Source organism: Pyxicephalus adspersus, chromosome 1 (genome assembly GCF_032062135.1).
Source record: "Pyxicephalus adspersus chromosome 1, UCB_Pads_2.0, whole genome shotgun sequence".
In the NCBI taxonomy this organism is placed as follows: domain Eukaryota; kingdom Metazoa; phylum Chordata; class Amphibia; order Anura; family Pyxicephalidae; genus Pyxicephalus; species Pyxicephalus adspersus.
The window spans coordinates 125,682,208-125,700,382 of NC_092858.1; the positions used below are offsets into that span (position 1 = coordinate 125,682,208).

General features: G+C 36.1%; 2 protein-coding genes across 3 annotated transcripts in view; one reads left to right on the forward strand and one right to left on the reverse strand.

Moving 5' to 3' along the window:
• Nucleotides 1-10,047, forward strand: part of LOC140340990 (cryptochrome-1-like) — a gene marked incomplete in the record, with an annotated part of 35,334 nt that extends 25,287 nt beyond the window's left edge. The window contains 7 exon segments of the mRNA XM_072426473.1: nt 993-1,133; nt 1,559-1,729; nt 3,031-3,171; nt 3,356-3,507; nt 4,509-4,606; nt 6,438-6,548; nt 8,137-10,047. Coding sequence (XP_072282574.1) covers nt 993-1,133; nt 1,559-1,729; nt 3,031-3,171; nt 3,356-3,507; nt 4,509-4,606; nt 6,438-6,548; nt 8,137-8,276 — 954 coding nt within the window.
• Nucleotides 10,048-11,458: 1,411 nt separating this feature from the next.
• The window catches only part of CD53 (CD53 molecule), a 20,298-nt gene continuing 13,581 nt past the window's right edge, over nt 11,459-18,175 (reverse strand). For both annotated transcript variants that reach the window (XM_072426493.1, XM_072426484.1), the window contains 5 exons: nt 17,863-17,937; nt 16,487-16,579; nt 14,988-15,095; nt 13,716-13,799; nt 11,459-12,462 (listed from right to left, as the gene is read on the reverse strand). In XM_072426493.1, coding sequence (XP_072282594.1) covers nt 12,388-12,462; nt 13,716-13,799; nt 14,988-15,095; nt 16,487-16,579; nt 17,863-17,937 — 435 coding nt within the window. In that variant the 3' untranslated portion in view covers nt 11,459-12,387. The remainder of the gene's footprint in view (nt 12,463-13,715; nt 13,800-14,987; nt 15,096-16,486; nt 16,580-17,862; nt 17,938-18,175) is intronic.

Consider the following 18,175-nt stretch of genomic DNA (forward strand, 5'->3'; position numbering starts at 1 on the left):
AAACTGTGAGGTTTTATGTATATCTTCTACAGCTTAAATGTGTTACATACACGGATAATAGGGACTTTAGGTTTGTTCTTAAGTTGAATTTGTATGTAAGTCAGAACATGTACATTATTTTTATAAGTGCAATTAGGACAGATGTTTGTCTCAGCATATTATTAGGAAGTGTGGTGTAAGTTACAGTATAAAATACTCACTGTGAGTTAATCACAAACAAAGCAAAAAAAAAAAAACCTTATGGACCCTAGACATTCATTAACTTCTGTAACAAGCTGTGCTTTGATATGCAAAAAACCGCCCCCTCCGCCCTATCAAGCCCGCACACAAGTGAGCAGGAAAGAGACATTCGTATCTAGGAGTTATCTAAATGTTGGATGTCGGACACTACCTGTATATAATATATATATTAGGGACTTGGGTTCCATGGGACAACCCTTATATCACTCCACTCCACAGGCAAATTTTATTTTTTGACAACAACGCTCTTTCATTTGTTATCCTTTTCTCTTGCTTCTATTTGTGTCTGTGGTACAGCAAGTAAAAGAAATTTAATCCTAATGGAGCAAAATAACTTATCCATCCAAGGTTAGGAAACAATAATTGATTCAGGAGGTTGAGCCTATCATTTGGCTTTGTAATAGAATGACATAGCTGAGACATATTGACCCTGATTTATGAAAGCTCTCCAAGGCTGGAGAGAATACACTTTCATCAGTGAAGCTGGGTAATACAGCAAACCTGGAATGGATCTGGTCCAGAATTCAAAACATTTGCTATCAAATAGCAAATGATTTTTAAAAATCTATTCCATGTTTTCTGGATCACCCAGTTCACTTCTGAAAGTGTATTCTCTCCAGCCTTGGAGAGCTTTTATAAATCAGGGCCATTGTGTTTCTGGTTAACAAAAAACAAATTTTTATATTTTTTAAATGAAAACTAAATTCTAAATTTATTGGAAATTTAAAAAAGAATGTTTGTTTATCTTTCAGGGTTGGGTTTCAGAGTTCCGAAAACCTCAAACTGTCCCTAATTCCCTTCTTCCGAGCACAACTGGACTAAGTCCTTTCTTTAGTTTGGGCTGCCTGTCAGTGAAAGTCTTTTATCAAAGACTTTCTAATATCTATGCACAGGTAAGTCAACTGAAATGTATAAAAATATTTGCCTTGGTTTAAAAATGTGTTTAAGCCCAACTGTAGGCCCAGTTATGTTAAATCCCAACTTCACCCAACTGGTGTTTTACCTCCAACTCCTCCTTCTACTGTGCCATTCACTAAATACCACACTGTGATGTTGCAGCCATGCTTGCGAATGTCACAGCACGAGGAGGGGGAGCTATATTACAAGTCAAGATACTGTATAATTTGGTAATTTCACATGTAAAATATATGTAATACTTTATATTTTCCTGTTTTAAAATAAAATCTTTCCCAAAGTTTTTAATATTGGAAATGAAAAATAGGTAAATAGAGACAAATGTTATAAATGTTTTTTTAAATATAACATTTCAGCTATTGTTAAATGACTCTCAATCTAATTTTGTTTTTTTGTTGAACAGTCAAAGAATCATTCTCTTCCACCAGTGTCTCTTCAAGGGCAACTGCTTTGGAGGGAATTCTTTTACACTGTTGCCTCCTGCACTCCAAACTTTACAAAAATGGTTGGAAATCCAATATGTCTTCAGATAGATTGGTATGAGGAACCTGAGAAGCTCAATAAATGGAAATCAGTAAGTTGCTACAATAATGTTTTATAGGTAATTTGTTCAGCAATAGAATGTCCTTCTTGTAGTAACTTAGTTCAGTCTTTCTCAACTTTTTTAACGTAGAGGAACCCTTGGGATAATGTTTAGGTCCTAAGGAACTCCTACTATAAATACTGTATGCACATCTCACCGTACATTAGTGTGGTGGTCAGTAGGAAGAATGTATCTTAAATTTCTTGCCAGTGGGACACATATCACTCTACAGATAGCCAAAAAGAATGTCGAAAGGAACCCATAGTATCCTCTATGCTAGAGTTCCACTGAACCCTGGTTGAGAAACACCCTCCTTGAAAATGTTTTGAATTTTCTTAACATCACAGTTATATGTAAAGCACCAAGGTGTCTGTCCTTTATGTCTTCATTACTTGTAGGACATATTGGGTCTGGTTTATTAAGTCTTTCCAAGACTGGAGGAAACAGACTATCATGGGTGATCCATCAAACCTGGAATGGATCTGGTCCAGTGCTGAAAGCATTTGCCAAATAATAGCAAATGATTTTTAGGAAATCCATTTCAGGTTTGTTGTATCACCCAGGTTCTCCCATGATAGTCTATCTTCTCCAGTCTTGGAAGACTTTAATAAATCTGTCTTATTGAGTCAAATGTTTTTCAACTACAATGGGTATAAAAAAGTAATTATTTATTACTTTCTTGTAATACATAAATTATTGTATGGTCAACCACCCTTTTCTTCAGAAGTACCAGTACCTCTAAATAAAATCAGATAAGTGAAAATGTAAAATAAATATGTATTAGGGGTTTTAACCTGCCCTATGAACTTTTTCATACCTGCCTATCCAATTCTGAGATTTACACATCCCTGATGGACAGAAGAGCCAACCTAGTAGATTTGAAGTCTGGGGCTCAGTATTACAACATAGTCCCCTTCCCACCCAAAGCCTGTGATTGGATAATAAATAGCAGTGGACTGATGTGTTCAATCTTCTGCTATTCTGAAATGCTAGACCATCATTCTTTTCTAGTGGCTTCAATACCTGAATTACTATACCACAACACTGCTGTCTTCCCCTGGCATCATGTTCCTTGTTAGGTCCTGCAGCATGCACCACATTTGATTATCTCCTAAGGGTTTATTTAACCCGTTTGCATTTCCAGTGCCGCTTTACAAAGGATTACACAAGACTATTAACAAATTAAACTGTTGAAGGAAGAGTTTATACAATTCATACCTTAACATTGAGTTAAATGTTAGCTAGTAGTAGAGTTTGGTAGTGCTTAATATTGAAATTATTGTTGTCTTTAGGCACAGACAGGCTTTCCATGGATTGATGCAATCATGACACAGCTGAGGGAAGAAGGTTGGGTCCACCACTTAGCCAGACATGCTGTAGCTTGTTTTCTAACACGTGGAGACCTTTGGATAAGTTGGGAAGAAGGAATGAAGGTCAGTACTTTGAATGATTCCAAGAGCAATATACATTGGGTAAAGCCAAGTATACATAAGCAGATCTGTCTTTGTAAAACAAGGACGTTTTGTTGAAGAAAAAAAAAAGTCTTTAGATTTAGGCTTCTTTAGGTATAGTGCTTAGTACACATGCTTGTGTGTTTTAATTTTCGATTTTGTGTAGGTCTTTGAGGAGCTACTTTTGGATGCAGACTATAGCATAAATGCAGGGAACTGGATGTGGCTATCAGCAAGTGCTTTTTTTCACCATTATACCCGAATATTTTGTCCTGTACGCTTTGGAAGGAGAACTGATCCAGAGGGGAGTTATATAAGGTATGTCCATTAGCAATAAAGATATACGTAATCTCCAATTTTAAGGCAAAACTCAAAACTTTTTTCAGTTGTATATAGAAAAGGTGGCAAAGGGTTAGAATATTGTGCCACACTTCCTGCTCCTGATTAATTAGGCTCCTAACCTCCCGTTGTGTTTATGACAGTTTGATCAATTTACATAGCAAATACACAAGCATAAAGCTACGTACACACGGCAGATTTTTATCGCCCGATAATCGGCATCGGCCAGTTATCGGGCGAAAATCTTCCGTGTGTACAGTCGGTGTCGCCCGGACGACCGACCTGCCGGATCCACGGACGATGGACGACAGCCGATCGTAATGAAAGGGAAGGGGAGAGCGCGCAGCAGGGTGCCGCTCCGTCGCTCTCCCCCCTCCCCTCTCCATAGAGCATGAACGGTGCTGTATGTACAGCATCGTTCATGCATCTTGCAGCCCCTTGTCGTTGGAAAGGATCGTGAAAGATCCTTTCCAATGACAAAAATGTGTGTACGCAGCTTAAGACATTTTGTTTACTTATCATTTTTGGCTAACTGTTAGGAGGGTGGGAGGGGGAGCAGACACCCTCCTGTGTGTTAGTGAGTGGCTTCCTGGCGACATTGTATCCTTTGAAAATATATGCACGTACAATTCAGTGTTCATTCTCTGTATGTCGTAATTGGCAAAATAGATGAACTAGCATGCACATGCCTTTCACCTACAGTGCACCTGGATGACTGATCAGTATTGCCAGAAATGCCAAACCTGAATTTTTTTTTTTACCAGGTCATACCTTAAATCACCCACCAACACTACAAAGTGTTCCAGTGTCCCAGTCTACCAAACACCAAAAGTTCTAAAAAGAAACCTGATGTTCCAAATCTTTTATACCTAACCAAAACCAAAATCTGTCTGGTGTTCTACTTTAAAAACAGACTTTATTTAATTTATTGTGACAGTAAGTTTTAATTTTCTGACTATTTTTAATATATTTGCGTTTAGAAAATACTTGCCTATATTAAAAGACTTCCCTGCAAAATACATCTATGAACCATGGACAGCACCAGATGATATCCAGAAGGAAGCTAGCTGCATCATTGGTAAAAAAAAATTTTAAAAAAGTATTGCGTGAGATTTGACTCCTGTCAGACAAGGAATGTATGAATCCTTGAAGCTTGGAGTGAAAGGGTAATGACTGATTTTCAGTATTGATAGTGAAGAGCGGGATGTATTTGGAGCCACGGTGTGACCTGACCTGAGAGGTGAAACATTGATAGTAAATTGTATTTAAGGCCTTTAGTGGTAAAATATATACAAATACAGCAAGTATCTTGTGCCACACATTAAAAAACTCTCTGTACTGATATGCTGAAGGGTGATTGAAAGCAAGGAGGGGTGAGCCTTACTTTCCTTTATTATTATCTCATACAGCAGAGAGAAGGCCTTCCATTGTGACACTGGTGGAGGAATTGGAATTTTTGCAAAATGTTATCAACTGTTTATGTACTGTAATGGTGGCTGAATCAAAAGATGTAAAAATAACAAAGATTCTGTACAATGAATGATCAAAATCCCCCCAGTTATATTTTATCTTTTCTAAAGGCATAAGAGAACAAGGTATGTAGTAAGATCTAGGTACAAGGTTGATGTAAAAATGAGAATTAGCAAACCTTTTTATTTTCATTGATTGGATTAAAGTTGAAATATACTTACCTGTACCTGCTCTATCACAGGTGCTGCCATCTTGTTTCCTCTCTTCCTCGTTCTGATCTTGATTGGCTGGGCAGCGATGGTTTAACTCCTGCGCAGTGTGCCGGGGTTCATTTAGTCCTACGATTGTGGTGGAAGCTCAGGATTTACCAGGAATCCTTGCAACCAGTGCTGAGCTGTGCTTGCCTGTCCTTTTCTGCAAGCCCTGTTTTTTTTTCTATAGTAACACTACTCTAGAAGGAAAGTTAGATACATTGAAGGGTGCATTAAAAAGATTTTTAGGTAGTTGTGCCAGAAGATCAAAGCTTGTCTTAATTACCACCTCTGGCTTACCTTGTTAATCTTGAAATCTTGCTATGAAATGTGTCTAAGCTGAGAGATGTGTTATGTCTTTGTTTTTAGTACATTAAAATATACTGCCATTATTTTATATATTGCTGAAAGTGTGTGTGATCAGCAGGATAAAAGCAGAAAATGCTTCTTTACCTCTCTTAATTAAAGCCACAAACCGACCCTGTGGCGCTCTTGTCTTCTAGTGTATCATCTCAATTGGCTTTACCTGTCCTGAAGCATTTTTGTTTCCCTCTTCACTTCAATTGACAGCTCCTGATGTCATCATAATTATAAGGAATGTAGTTGACATATGTGGGGTAAATGTCAGGAATACAAGAAGGAAAGAATGTGAAATTTAAAAAAGCAAAACTGCAAAAAAACTTAACATTTATATATATATATATACAAATACATTATTAAAACCGTCTGTGTAATTGTGTTGCAGAATGTACCTATACTTATATTTTACCTAAAGTGTACCAATAACTGAAGGCTTAAAGGGCCAAAACCTTTTTAATAATGGCAAATGGTAACAGCTATGTAAGGTATTTAATGTGTTACTGCACAGCTTAGTTAGCTGATTTACATGCAAATTCCTTCTTTTTAAAGAAATTTATGTTAATGTAAAATGGAAACTGCCACTGGTGACTTCAGCCCTTCCTCATTCACTTCACTGACCCTATGAAAATGTAAATCAGGTCTCCTCACTCTTAGCATGCATATGTGTATTTTAGGACTGCATTTCACCAAGTAGTAAAGAAATTGTATTGAAACCAAGTTTTTTTTTTCATAAAATGAAACAACAATGGTAGTTTCCATATTCCTATCACAACATGTTTCATCTAAATGCTTCTCTCTCATGAAATATTTGCTTGTTGTTTTTTCTAGGTAAAGATTATCCATTCCCTATGGTAGATCACAGAGTTGTAAGTGAACACAACTTGCAGCTAATGAAATTGGTTCATGAGGACCAGCAAAAAACGGCACAGCTTACCAAAGGTATTACTACCCTTGCATGTCCATGTTCATATTATTACAAGCAGATTAGGGTATTTCTGCCATTTAGTCAGGTATCTTAGTATGCATAGGATTTAAACTAGGTCATACATTACAATATTTTTCTTTTCATCAGTACCTTATTGTTGTTTTAGGCTGCTCCACTGTGTTGCACTATATTATTGGCTTGGCTGGGAAAAAGAGTACCTCTATGACAAGGCCCTATGATTATTAATAATATCATTCATTTTAATTACCAGTATTTATATAGCACCAACATTACACAGCGCTGCATAATAAAGAGGGGTTGCAAGTGACTGACACAGACAGTGACACAGCAGGAGAAGAGGACCTTGCCCGAAAGCTTACAATCCAAGAGAGAGAGTGAAATCTGAATGACACCGAGTATCATGGAACCCACTTGTAGTGATCCTGCAGAGAGCGGTGCCATGCTATTAAATGGTACTGCTCTTTGCAGTATTTAGTGTCTGCCCACTGCCATAAAGTGAAGACTTGCTGCATCACTAGACTGGACCAACTGGTTTAGTTTACTATATTGACTTTTTTTCTATAATAAACATTCTGGAATCTTTTAAGTATCTAAACATTTTTCTGTGGTAATTTATCCATCTATATAAACCCTAGATCAAAGAAATAACAGTGATGTTGACCATAGAAAATTTCAGGTCTTCATGTTTATTAGGCAGTTCCACCTTTTCATCTGCAGAAGTTTTTGTAAATAACTCTGTGCTGACCTTACATTTTAAATAATTGTAGTTGATTTTTAAATCCTTTTAAAATTGTGTTCCTTAGGTGTTATTACCATTAACTAGTTTTTATATAGCGCCGACATATTATGCAACGCTGTACAAAGTCCATAGTCATGTCACCAACTATCCCTCAAAGGCCCACAATCTAATGTCCCTACCATAGTCATATATCATCAACACAGTCTAAGGTCGATTTGGGGAGAAACCAATTAAACCCCTGAGCGGTAATCCCGAGTTCAGGTTAAAAAAAACATGCTGAGTGGTAACCTTGAGTGTAGCTAAAAACATTAATAAAAAAAAAAAAAAACCCTTACCTGGTCCCATCGACGTCCTGCCTGTCGGATCCCATCCTCGGCCTGCGTCTTCTTCCGATCTTCCCCCGGCGAATGCACTGACGTTCCCTGGGAGTTCCCGGTGCTGTCGGTGCATGCAAGGGAGCGCAACAGGAGATTCAAAAAATTTTGTGTTGGATTCAAAACAAAATAACTGTATTGAATCCAATACAAAGTACCTATTTTTTATATATATATATATATATATATATATATATATATGTTATACATGCTACTGTACAGTTATTTTACAGGTTTCAGTATTTTTATGCACCCTATTTTAACAGATTTATGTGTTTTTTCATTTAAAGTTTAATATTAAATATATTGAATATTGAACATATTTTGATGAGTTATGTCTAAGAATTATAAGCCTACAATGTAAAATACATTTCCATGCAAAACAATGTAATGCTTTTGGCATAAAAATACTGCCATAATTAGACCGCCAGGGAGGTTAACCTAACTGCATGTTTTGGAATGTTTCAGATGTTGCAGATGATCCTATGGAAATGGAAATCGGAGATTTTAAAGATGAAGCCTTGGGAAGTGGCTGCAAAAGGAACAGATGCCATGATGATTTGGCAGAAAAGCAAGTCAAAAGACAAAATGATCTGGTATCCGCATAGGAACCTTGTAAGCTGAAAGTCTGCTGACTTTATCAGTATACACAAACAAGGATAAAGCTAAGCAGTAAATTGTTTTTTTTAATACTAAATTGAAATATTTCATCAGGCAAAAGCCAACTGTAACATGACTAAACTAAACCAGATCAAAAGGTATACAGATATATACATGGAAACAGTGCAATTGTTCAGTGAAAATCCGCTACATTTTTTTCTGAATACCACTCATTAAAAATTAGTAGTTCCCATAACGGGGGTTTGAATATTCTGGCTTCCAAACCTTCTGAGTCACAATAATCCCTCTGAATGATTTTAATAAGCTTCATATCAAAACACGTTAAAATTTAGGTATAAACCCAATAAAAATTCAGGGCCTTGTATTTTAAAATATATTGTTTTATCTAAGACCTCATGCCTCTGTGCACTTTATTGAAGTTGTGGGGGAATAAAGGGAAGCCTATACTTGGTTTCTTATGTGAAAGAGACAAAATGTCTTAATATCATTACCAATGAGTCAATAACCTGTAACAACCAACCTTCCAAGAGTCTGATCTCATTTCCTCCACGCTTGTTGTGGGTCAGTAACCTAGCAGGTAGTAAAGCCTGGAAGATGACCGCCCAAAAGCCTATACTTTAAGAGAGAAGACAGCAATGACAGCTCTCATATTTATGTCTGCATTCAATTTTAATCAGAATGTGTAAAGGCAAATTACCACTATCCCTTTTAATGTAAATATAGTAATACATAACATCGTTCGTGTTAGTTTGCCTGCATTCACTCATTTGTTTTGGTGAAAACCTGGTTAAACGTAACATTGCTCACTCCAAAATATTATCCTATGGTCCATATTACCAATACTCCTCAATATCCATCTTATGCAAAGAATAAGAATTCGTTGCCAAGGATGACATGTCCCAGGTCCTAAACCTTGTTTTTTTCGGGCTGTTACTGTATGGTATACACAGAATTTAATACTGTGAAATAAACAAGGTACAAACATTGACAGGTGCACAAAGCTGGATTGGGCTTCCTCACAACATACAGTTGTAGTATAGAATCTCTTACCATTGGGTACACTCTTCATAATAAATAAATGTATAGGCTTGTATGTAAGATTAGAAAAGGTAGTTTCACAAGGTGCCACATAAATGGCAAACTCAGTAATGCTATGAATTTTAAGACCTGTGCTAGATTTGCACAGTCTTGGTATATAGCAAACAAAGGAACTTATACTGAAGTTGTTCAAACAGAAGAGCCTCATGCTGCCACAGGGTTATCTGTGTAGAAAACCTCTACCTCTGTCCTTGTTCTAAACCAACTTGTCAAATGGCTAAAAGTAATATTTTACTTAAAGCACAAACTAAAAGAAATACCCTGTCGTCTTCAGACTATGTGGTATGCTTAATAAATTGTGTCCATTGTCAGTTATTAAGCATTATGAATATTCTTTCCAGATATACTTTTATAGAGCACACACCATTTAAATTAATGTAGTAGACTGGTTGTCTTCCTCTTTTGTCAACTTTTAATTCATTTGCTATTTAAAAAGTTATGTTAACTTTTTGGAACAATATTTAAGTTTTTACCATGTAAAAGTTATTTACACAACCCCAAGATCCAACATTCTTAAACTCTTTGTATATTTTAAGGCAAAGGTTGAATATTTTTGTAACATTTTGTTTTATTAAAATAAAAAAAAATCAAATGTTGTATTTACTTTATTTTTGACTTTGCAATGAGCTGAATTTAAATTAAAACATGTAAGTGTCTTAATTGCTGGTCTAATGTGATTGAGCATTACATTTTTTTTATGAAGAAGCTTAAACTAATTGAACTTAATTTCTAAGAATTTCTAAGAAGCTTGAACTGATTGAACATTTTCTAAGACATTAGGCATGTACAGATTGTTTCAACAAAGTAGTTTATTGATCTACAAAATAATGTCATCCAAAGCAACCAATCAGAATAAGAGTGGCCATTGATAGCACAATCCTACACAAAATGTTCCTAATTGTGTGATGGTTCGCTATCCGCAAATTTCTGAAATAACCAACTCTCTGGGGCCTGATCCAGCAAACCTGGAATGGATCTGGTCCAGTATTGAAAACATTTGCTAACAAATAGCAAATGTCTTTAAGAAATCCATTCCAGGTTTGCTGGTTCACTGATGAAAGTGTATCCTCTCCAGCCTTGGAGAGCTTTAATAAATCATGCTCTCTAGAGGAAAGAACCTCCAGAGAAAGGAACTACCCTGAGGATGTAATCCCCCCCCCCCGCCCTTTAGAATGTGCCTAATCCATTCCTCTCTTAAGAATAGAAAGGATAGATGAAACATGCGTGCCAATGTCACTATTATATACGTACTGTATTTGGAAAAATGCATGGAGAAGCTGGAAGAAGCAACACAAAAATGGAACCTTACAAAGTAAAGGCCTTCATACTGTTGTAATGAAATAATTACATCTGCAACACGTTTCTAAAGTGTTGTACCCCCTTCATCAGGGCTGACAATTCCAATACAACTAGGGCATAGTGCAAATCTTTTTTCAGCAAGCTTGTGCTGTAAATTAAGTACAGCAACTGGTAAAATATGCCGCTGCTGTGCTTGATGTATGTATGATTAGGGGCTGTATACACATGATCTTTATTAGAGCTTCAGTGTATTTTCCCACTGCACAAAAAAAATGTAAAATCCAAAAAGTAAATACCATTCAAAGAAATAGTTCCATGATTATTCTAGGCCTTTGATATATATTTTCCCTTATGTTTGATCACTAGCGTGATTGACATACAAATCAATTTGTTATGATCAATTATAAATATTTGATGTACCCATCCACTTCAATTATCAATATTAATTGATTATTCAAATATCACTTTTTTCACCAATAGACAAAAAAAATCACTCGACTGTTTTCATTTTTGAAAAATAAAATTGTGTGTCTAATATTAAAAAAATGTTTGTAATATTTTTGATCATTTTTACATTTTTTTTAAACTTTTCATCATATCAAATAAAAATATCAGAGATGGCATTGATAGCAATACAACATGGTTGTATAATCCAAAAAGAAGCACTGCTGTATGCTTGTAGCCATGATTATCTTATCATTGCTTTGCCTCTTTGTAAGTTCGTTAAAAAATTCATACATTTCATTCCTTATAAATAATACACAAAATAGGACACATATCAAGCTCACTTTAATAAATATGAAGTACAAAAAAGGTCATATAAAATAGTACAGAAAGTATTGTCACGTTATATGCATACATTTTGATTACATAGTTTTGCTAAAAGCTATTATCTTACAGACATACAGCCAAAACATGAAATGGATTCCTTTTATATACCATAAAAAGCCATTGTTGGATATACTGTATGTTTTAGTTACTGTTTTTATATTACGCTCAAAAATGCAATGGAATGAAAGTGGAACTATGACAAATTCTTCAGATTTATATATTTTTTTCTATTGTTAGCTCAACACAGTTTATACAGTACTTATGGAAGAAACCCTATTTTAATTAATGACTAATCATTGGGCTATGATAGAATCCTTGTATTAAAACAAAAATCGAAAAAACAGACCTATGTGGTGTTACATGTTTACAAAAGGTAAATCTATGTATATGTGTAAATTCATTCTCATTCTTTTGATACCACTGACTATGGCTACAATAAGGTTTGGACTAAAGATTCAGTATTGGTTGGCATGCACTTCCCATCTGCCAAGGAGCTAGATGTTTGAAAAGGATGCAGCTGTCCACAGGGCATAAGATATGCATACTGAAAAGTCTATTGGAACATATATAAAATTATATAAAAATATATGAAACATTATATAAAAATGCTTTTTTTTATCTCTTCCTATCACCTTCAGTTTATTTTCAGTTCTTTGGTGTTTGTTTTTGATGCCTATATACATTCTAGGTTCTTTGAAAGTTTTGGAAAAGTGTTTTTTCTTAACTTGTGGTCAGCTTTAGGCATTGTGAAGATATTGGCTGTAAGAAATATGAAAACCCCAAGATACTTCTTTTAAATCCAAAAAAAGGTGTTTAGGCTTTGAACATTAAATATTGAAACAACTGTACTTGGCACAGCCTGCTGCTGGTTTACTTTGAATTCATCGAGCCACTACTTTTGGAAATATGACAGTACAAAGTCAACGCAAAAGACATTCCTAACACCTGGAAAACACAACATCAAATTATCTTTAAATGATTATTCAAAATGTACTTTTCATTATTACAAAACTATGGCATTATATACTCTCATGTCCTTCACATTCACATGTTGCTAAATATTACACTTTATATCCCACTGATTTTCACTAGACTGGCCACTGTTCTTATCCCTTTTACTGCAGGTATATAAAACCAATCTACAATCCAGTGCATCAGGCAGCACAGGAGAGATGTGGAAGTGGAGGATAAGGTACAGTAAGTAATATCCCTACTCTATCTGTTCCTAGACAAAACAAACACTTTACCCTTAAAGTTGGGAAGGAGCCCCACTGCAAGAGTATGGGATAGACTGGTTTTCAGCTTTTAAGTGCATATTCACACAACTTTTTTTGTGAACATCAATTCCTTCCAATAATCAGCTTCAGTCAGTGTTTGCATGCCTGGAAATGCAAGGTGAGCTTCTAAATATAGCAAACCTGATAAAAAGGTACTCAGGGCTGACCTGTCCTAAAAAAAAACTTGATGTCTGACTTTCATTTTGACACTCTGTTCTCTATCCTTTGAGTAGTTGTCCTAAAATAAGCATGCAGATAGAGAGTTTTAAAATTTCCTCTAGTTGTTGTTCTAGGGCAGTGGCTAAAAATGGCTTAAAGGTATAGCATCACTGTCAGGCGTTTGCAGAATAGCATGAATAATGGCAACCCCTATACTTCTCCCACCATCTTTAAATCAGTTCACATTCCCATGAATGTGAATGCTTCTTCTTCTTGCCCCACTTACCTTTTTGACCTGATAGAAAAATACTCCGCTAGCCGCTCTCTTTGCTCCACCAATGACCTACTAATGACTTCCTCACTCATAACTTTCTCATACGCACAGCTCCTAGACTTTTCTGGAGCTGCCCTGACTCTTGAATGGTCTACATCCCATTTGGCTTGTTCTTACTTTCTGCTTTTTAAACTTGTTTTACCATCTTCTTCTGTCTCCTAACTACCTACCCACCACTACATATCTCCCCCACCCCTTTGTATGCTGCTCCCCCACCTCTTAGATTGTAAGCTCTTCTGGGCAGGGTCCTCTCCTCCTCCTGTGTCACTGTCTGTATCTCCCTGTCATTTGCAACCCCTATTTAATGTACAGTGCTGTGTGATATGTTGGCGCTATATAAATACCGTTTAACAATAATAATAAAAAAATAATAAATACTAAGCCACATACTGTGTTATCAGTAAGCTTTTTACTTTTACATTTCTTACCTCAATAACTGAAGTACAGATGGTCACTATCCCAACATAAAGGAAATTATTTTCAAACCAAGTTGTGAAAACTTCGGAACACCCCTAAAATTAAACGTAAGGATTGTTTAATAAACATTTTTCTTAATTACTTTTAAACACACTTCATTAGTTAATCCTCTCCTGAGATGTTCAAAACACACGTACACAGCCTCCTATGTTAACTTATGCAGTTTAGTGGACAGGTCATAGGTTCTTTAAAATACAGCATTAAACAAATTAACAAAACAGGCTTTAGTTGAACAATTTTCAAAGTCACAGATAAAATAAACATTTCCAACCCTTATTATATAATAATGGTTATTTATGTAAAGGCAGATTAGCTTGGGAAAGACCTTTATGGGTATATTTTATAAAATCAAGTTTGCAAAACAGTAAAGTAACTTTCTAAAGTTTTGGAACTATGTGCTATGTCCATCCTCCTTATCCATGTCAAATATATACGTCAGGAACTCCAATTTTACTGGAGGTCAATGTTTTAGCAAGTTATAGAAATGTAGATGATGGCCACAATGCATCCAAAAGACAATTAGAAGACTTTATTGTTAACTTCATGCTACAGTGCACATCTGTCCTAATCAGAGGAACCTAAATAGACTTAGGGACATTTAGCCTGTATCAAGAGGTTCTGCCTTATTTTTGTCACTACTCAATATGTAATTTAGTACAGTCCAGACATTTTCATCAGGTTTATGCATGATGAATTTGTATTTCCAAAATGAAAATTGACGTATTTTATTGGGGCTATGTTTTGGGATCCCTCCTATGATGCTGCTTGATGTCCTTTGTTTGCATGGGGTCTCGGTGAGCACACTTTCTCTCCAAATTTACAATATTTTACAATATTTATTTATTAGTACATATACCATATTGGACAATAAGCTCCCTTAAAAGCACATATATACATAAATAAGATATATATATATTTATTTAGCACAAATTATTTATTATATAAAACAAAAAAGTAATAGGGTGTAGTAATATCATATTGTGCTTTCTGAAACAGCCAGCAGAGGGAAATGTTAACTAGGTACTGAAATGGCAAATAGTTTAGCAAAATGTAAACCTAGGAGATAAATAGATGAAGGGCCCTTTTCTACATATTATGTCTCTCCCATACATCAATAAAAAAACATTATAGGTGCATTGAGATAAATTACTATTTATAGAAAATAAGTGAATTTGTTTAGGGAAAACGTAGTAAATGAATAGTGCAATATAAATTGTTGATACCTTTTGGAAGGCAGATTGATGGTTACATGCTTTATTTTTCTCCTTACAGCAAGAATGTGGAATTGGATCACTCCAGTCCTTTGAATTGTTGATTCCACAGCATTCCATCTAGATAAAAATATTATTTGTTATTGTAATTTGTGCTAAATTGTGCAGACATTTTTCTAATCCTGTATATGTCGTTTTAAGTCATTCGTCAATGACTCACTAGAAAAATGTATCAAAGAAATTTCTACCAATCAAATATTTACAAATATATCTACCTGGTATTTACTATTTTCCAGGCAAATCTAAGAAAGTACAAGCCTAAAAAGTTTATTGTTAGTGTCATACGTACTTCTTCTTTGCTAAAGCAGGTGCCTCTCTGCTGCACATGCCCATAGTTCTGAGCCCCAGCACGCCTGCTCTTGCAGATTTAATCAGTATTGCTTGTCCCGCCAGCCAATCAGGAAATAGCCTGTTAATCACCCTTGGCTTTTTAGCTAGCTCAGACACAGCAATCAGCATTTAACTGGGCAGTAAAGGCAATGGAGACTGTTGACCCAGTCAGTTGACCTCACAGGCTCGAGAAGGAATTTTTTCTTGAACCAAGCTTTATAAGTTTTTATGCCTTCCTCTCCATCAGCTATGTCTATAGGGTTTTATTTGGAATATGCATGTTTGTAATATGTATATTTCTCTAGTGGTTGAACTTGATGGACTTTATTGCTTTCAACCTGACTAACCAACTATGTTCCCGTTACAATATTGCCTATTTTAGTGTTCTTCATAGATATTGATGAAGTATAGACACCCTAGAATGGGAACTGTGTTACAGACAGGTTATAATATAAAGGAAGCTAAAGCTACGTACACTCTTCCAATAATTATCGTAGGTAAACAAACGACGAACGATCCTGCACAATATCTTTGAACGATCTTTGCTGGACCGAAACAACATTTCACATGAGAATCTGCTACGGGAACTGCGCCACTCATTCCCAGATGTATAGATATATATATATAGATAGATATAGATATAGAGATATATAGATAGATAAAAATATATATATAGAGAGAGAGAGAGAAAGAGAGAGAGAGAGAGATAGAGATATAGAGAGTTAAATATAGAAAAAGATTTATATATATATATATATATATATATATATATATATATATATACAGACACATAAACACAATACAGCCTGTATAGAACGTTCGTTCATCGCGCATGCTCTGAACATACACGATAGATGGTGAACGATCATCGTCCAATCGGATCTGCCGCGCCAGTCGTTCATTTCCGACTATCCTCGTTCATCGGCGTTGTTGGTCACTTTTTTTAAGAACGATTTTTGGTCAGTCGGTCGTTCGTTCGTCATTCATTTCCAACGCTAATAATTGGACGTGTGTACGCAGCTTTGGACTGAAAATGAAAACTAAAGCAGCCCCTGGCATATAGAAATATGTTACATTTTTGTATATGGGTCTTAAAAACATTTTAAATTCGATACACTTACAGTGCTCTGTATGGTGTCCCAAATAGTTTCATTCCTGTTTTCCATGTGTTGTTTGAAACTATTGTTTAGTTGGTCTTTGATATATGGGCCAATCTAAAGAAAAACAAATAAAAATATAGGTTTTCTTTTATACTGCAATGTACAATAATATTAAATCTGAGTCGATACTGGCAGTATGCTGCAATGTGTACTCCACATTGCACCAGTCATTCATAAAATGCAGCCAATGTGTGGAGCCTATGGAGTCCTTCAGAGTGTTATCTGCATATTACTACAATGATAGGAGGAAAACCCCATTCCTTATTCTCCCTGGCGGTATTCCCGAGTGTGGCTCGGGGTGGATTTTCCATACCAAACGTGGGAACCCTGAACCACACTTGGAGTGGAATTGCTGGGGAGGTTAAAACTCTTACCTGGTTCCCACGTTCCAGCTGCGTCCTCCAGCAGTGGCAGCAACGTCCTCCAGCAATGACAGTGCGTCCTCCAGCGATGCCTGGCATCATCTTCCCCTGGTGATGCCAGGCATCTGTGTCCCCGGAGTGTGAACTTTGGGCAAACCGGGCATCTGCTCGCAAGTGCATGGCTGGGAGGCAGGACCGTGGAGATGGTAGGCAGGACCATACAGGAAATTTAAAATATTGAGGATTTTTAAATGTACCGGTTTACATTTAAAAGTCCTCATTATTCATACTGCCAGGGAGGTTATTACCTTGATATGACTGTACCTCCTTCCTCCAGAACTTTTTCTGCTTTCAATAAAATAAAGAAAAGCATGCACAACACAAAGTCCTTGCACAGTCACAGAACTCAAACACTTCTGTCACCAATGGGCCTGTTACTGATGAACCTCACTAAGAGGCCTGTTACTGGTGAATGTCATTGTCACTAATGGGCCTATTACTGGTGAATCTGCCTGTCACTAAAGGGGCCTGTTAGTAATGAATGTCACTAATGGGCCTGGTACTGGTGAATTTGCCTGTCACTAAGGGGCCTGTTAGTAATGAATGTCACTAAGTGGCCAGTTACTGGTGAATGTCACTATCAGTAAGAAGCCTGTTACTTGTGAATCTGCAGTTCATTATGGGACCTGTAACTGGTGAATCTACCTGTCACCCAAGAACCTGATACTAGTGAATGTCATTCACATTAAGAGGCTTGTTACTGGTAAATGTAACTGTCACTTTTTATTATTATCTAGGAGAATTATATAATTTTGTCTTGGACAGTTTGGGTGATATTTATAAAGCATATCCATTTATTGTTGATTAATACCTGTGTGAAGAAGATTCACACCAACAATGAATGTCACTTCTTGTAATGTTGCTGCTTTGTAAATATACCCTATTTCAATATAGAATATAAAACATGTATCTTACCTCTTTTTCATAAAGAAACAGAACAATAGCCAGAATAACTTCAGCCAACAGAATCAGAAGAAGTAAAATGAAGAACTAAAAGAAGAAAAAAACAAATAACATCTTTAAATGATCTTGTTAAGAATGTTAGGTATATGACATACCAATGTTCTCTTTTGTTCAGGAGTTGAATTAGTGCTCATCACATAAACCTCGTGGTAAAGACACATTGCCCCTGATTCATCAAGCAAAATCGGATTATCGGTCGCGCATTCGTATTAGCGATCCGGAATCGTGCGCGATCGCGCTATTCAACAACTGAAAAAGCTCGCGC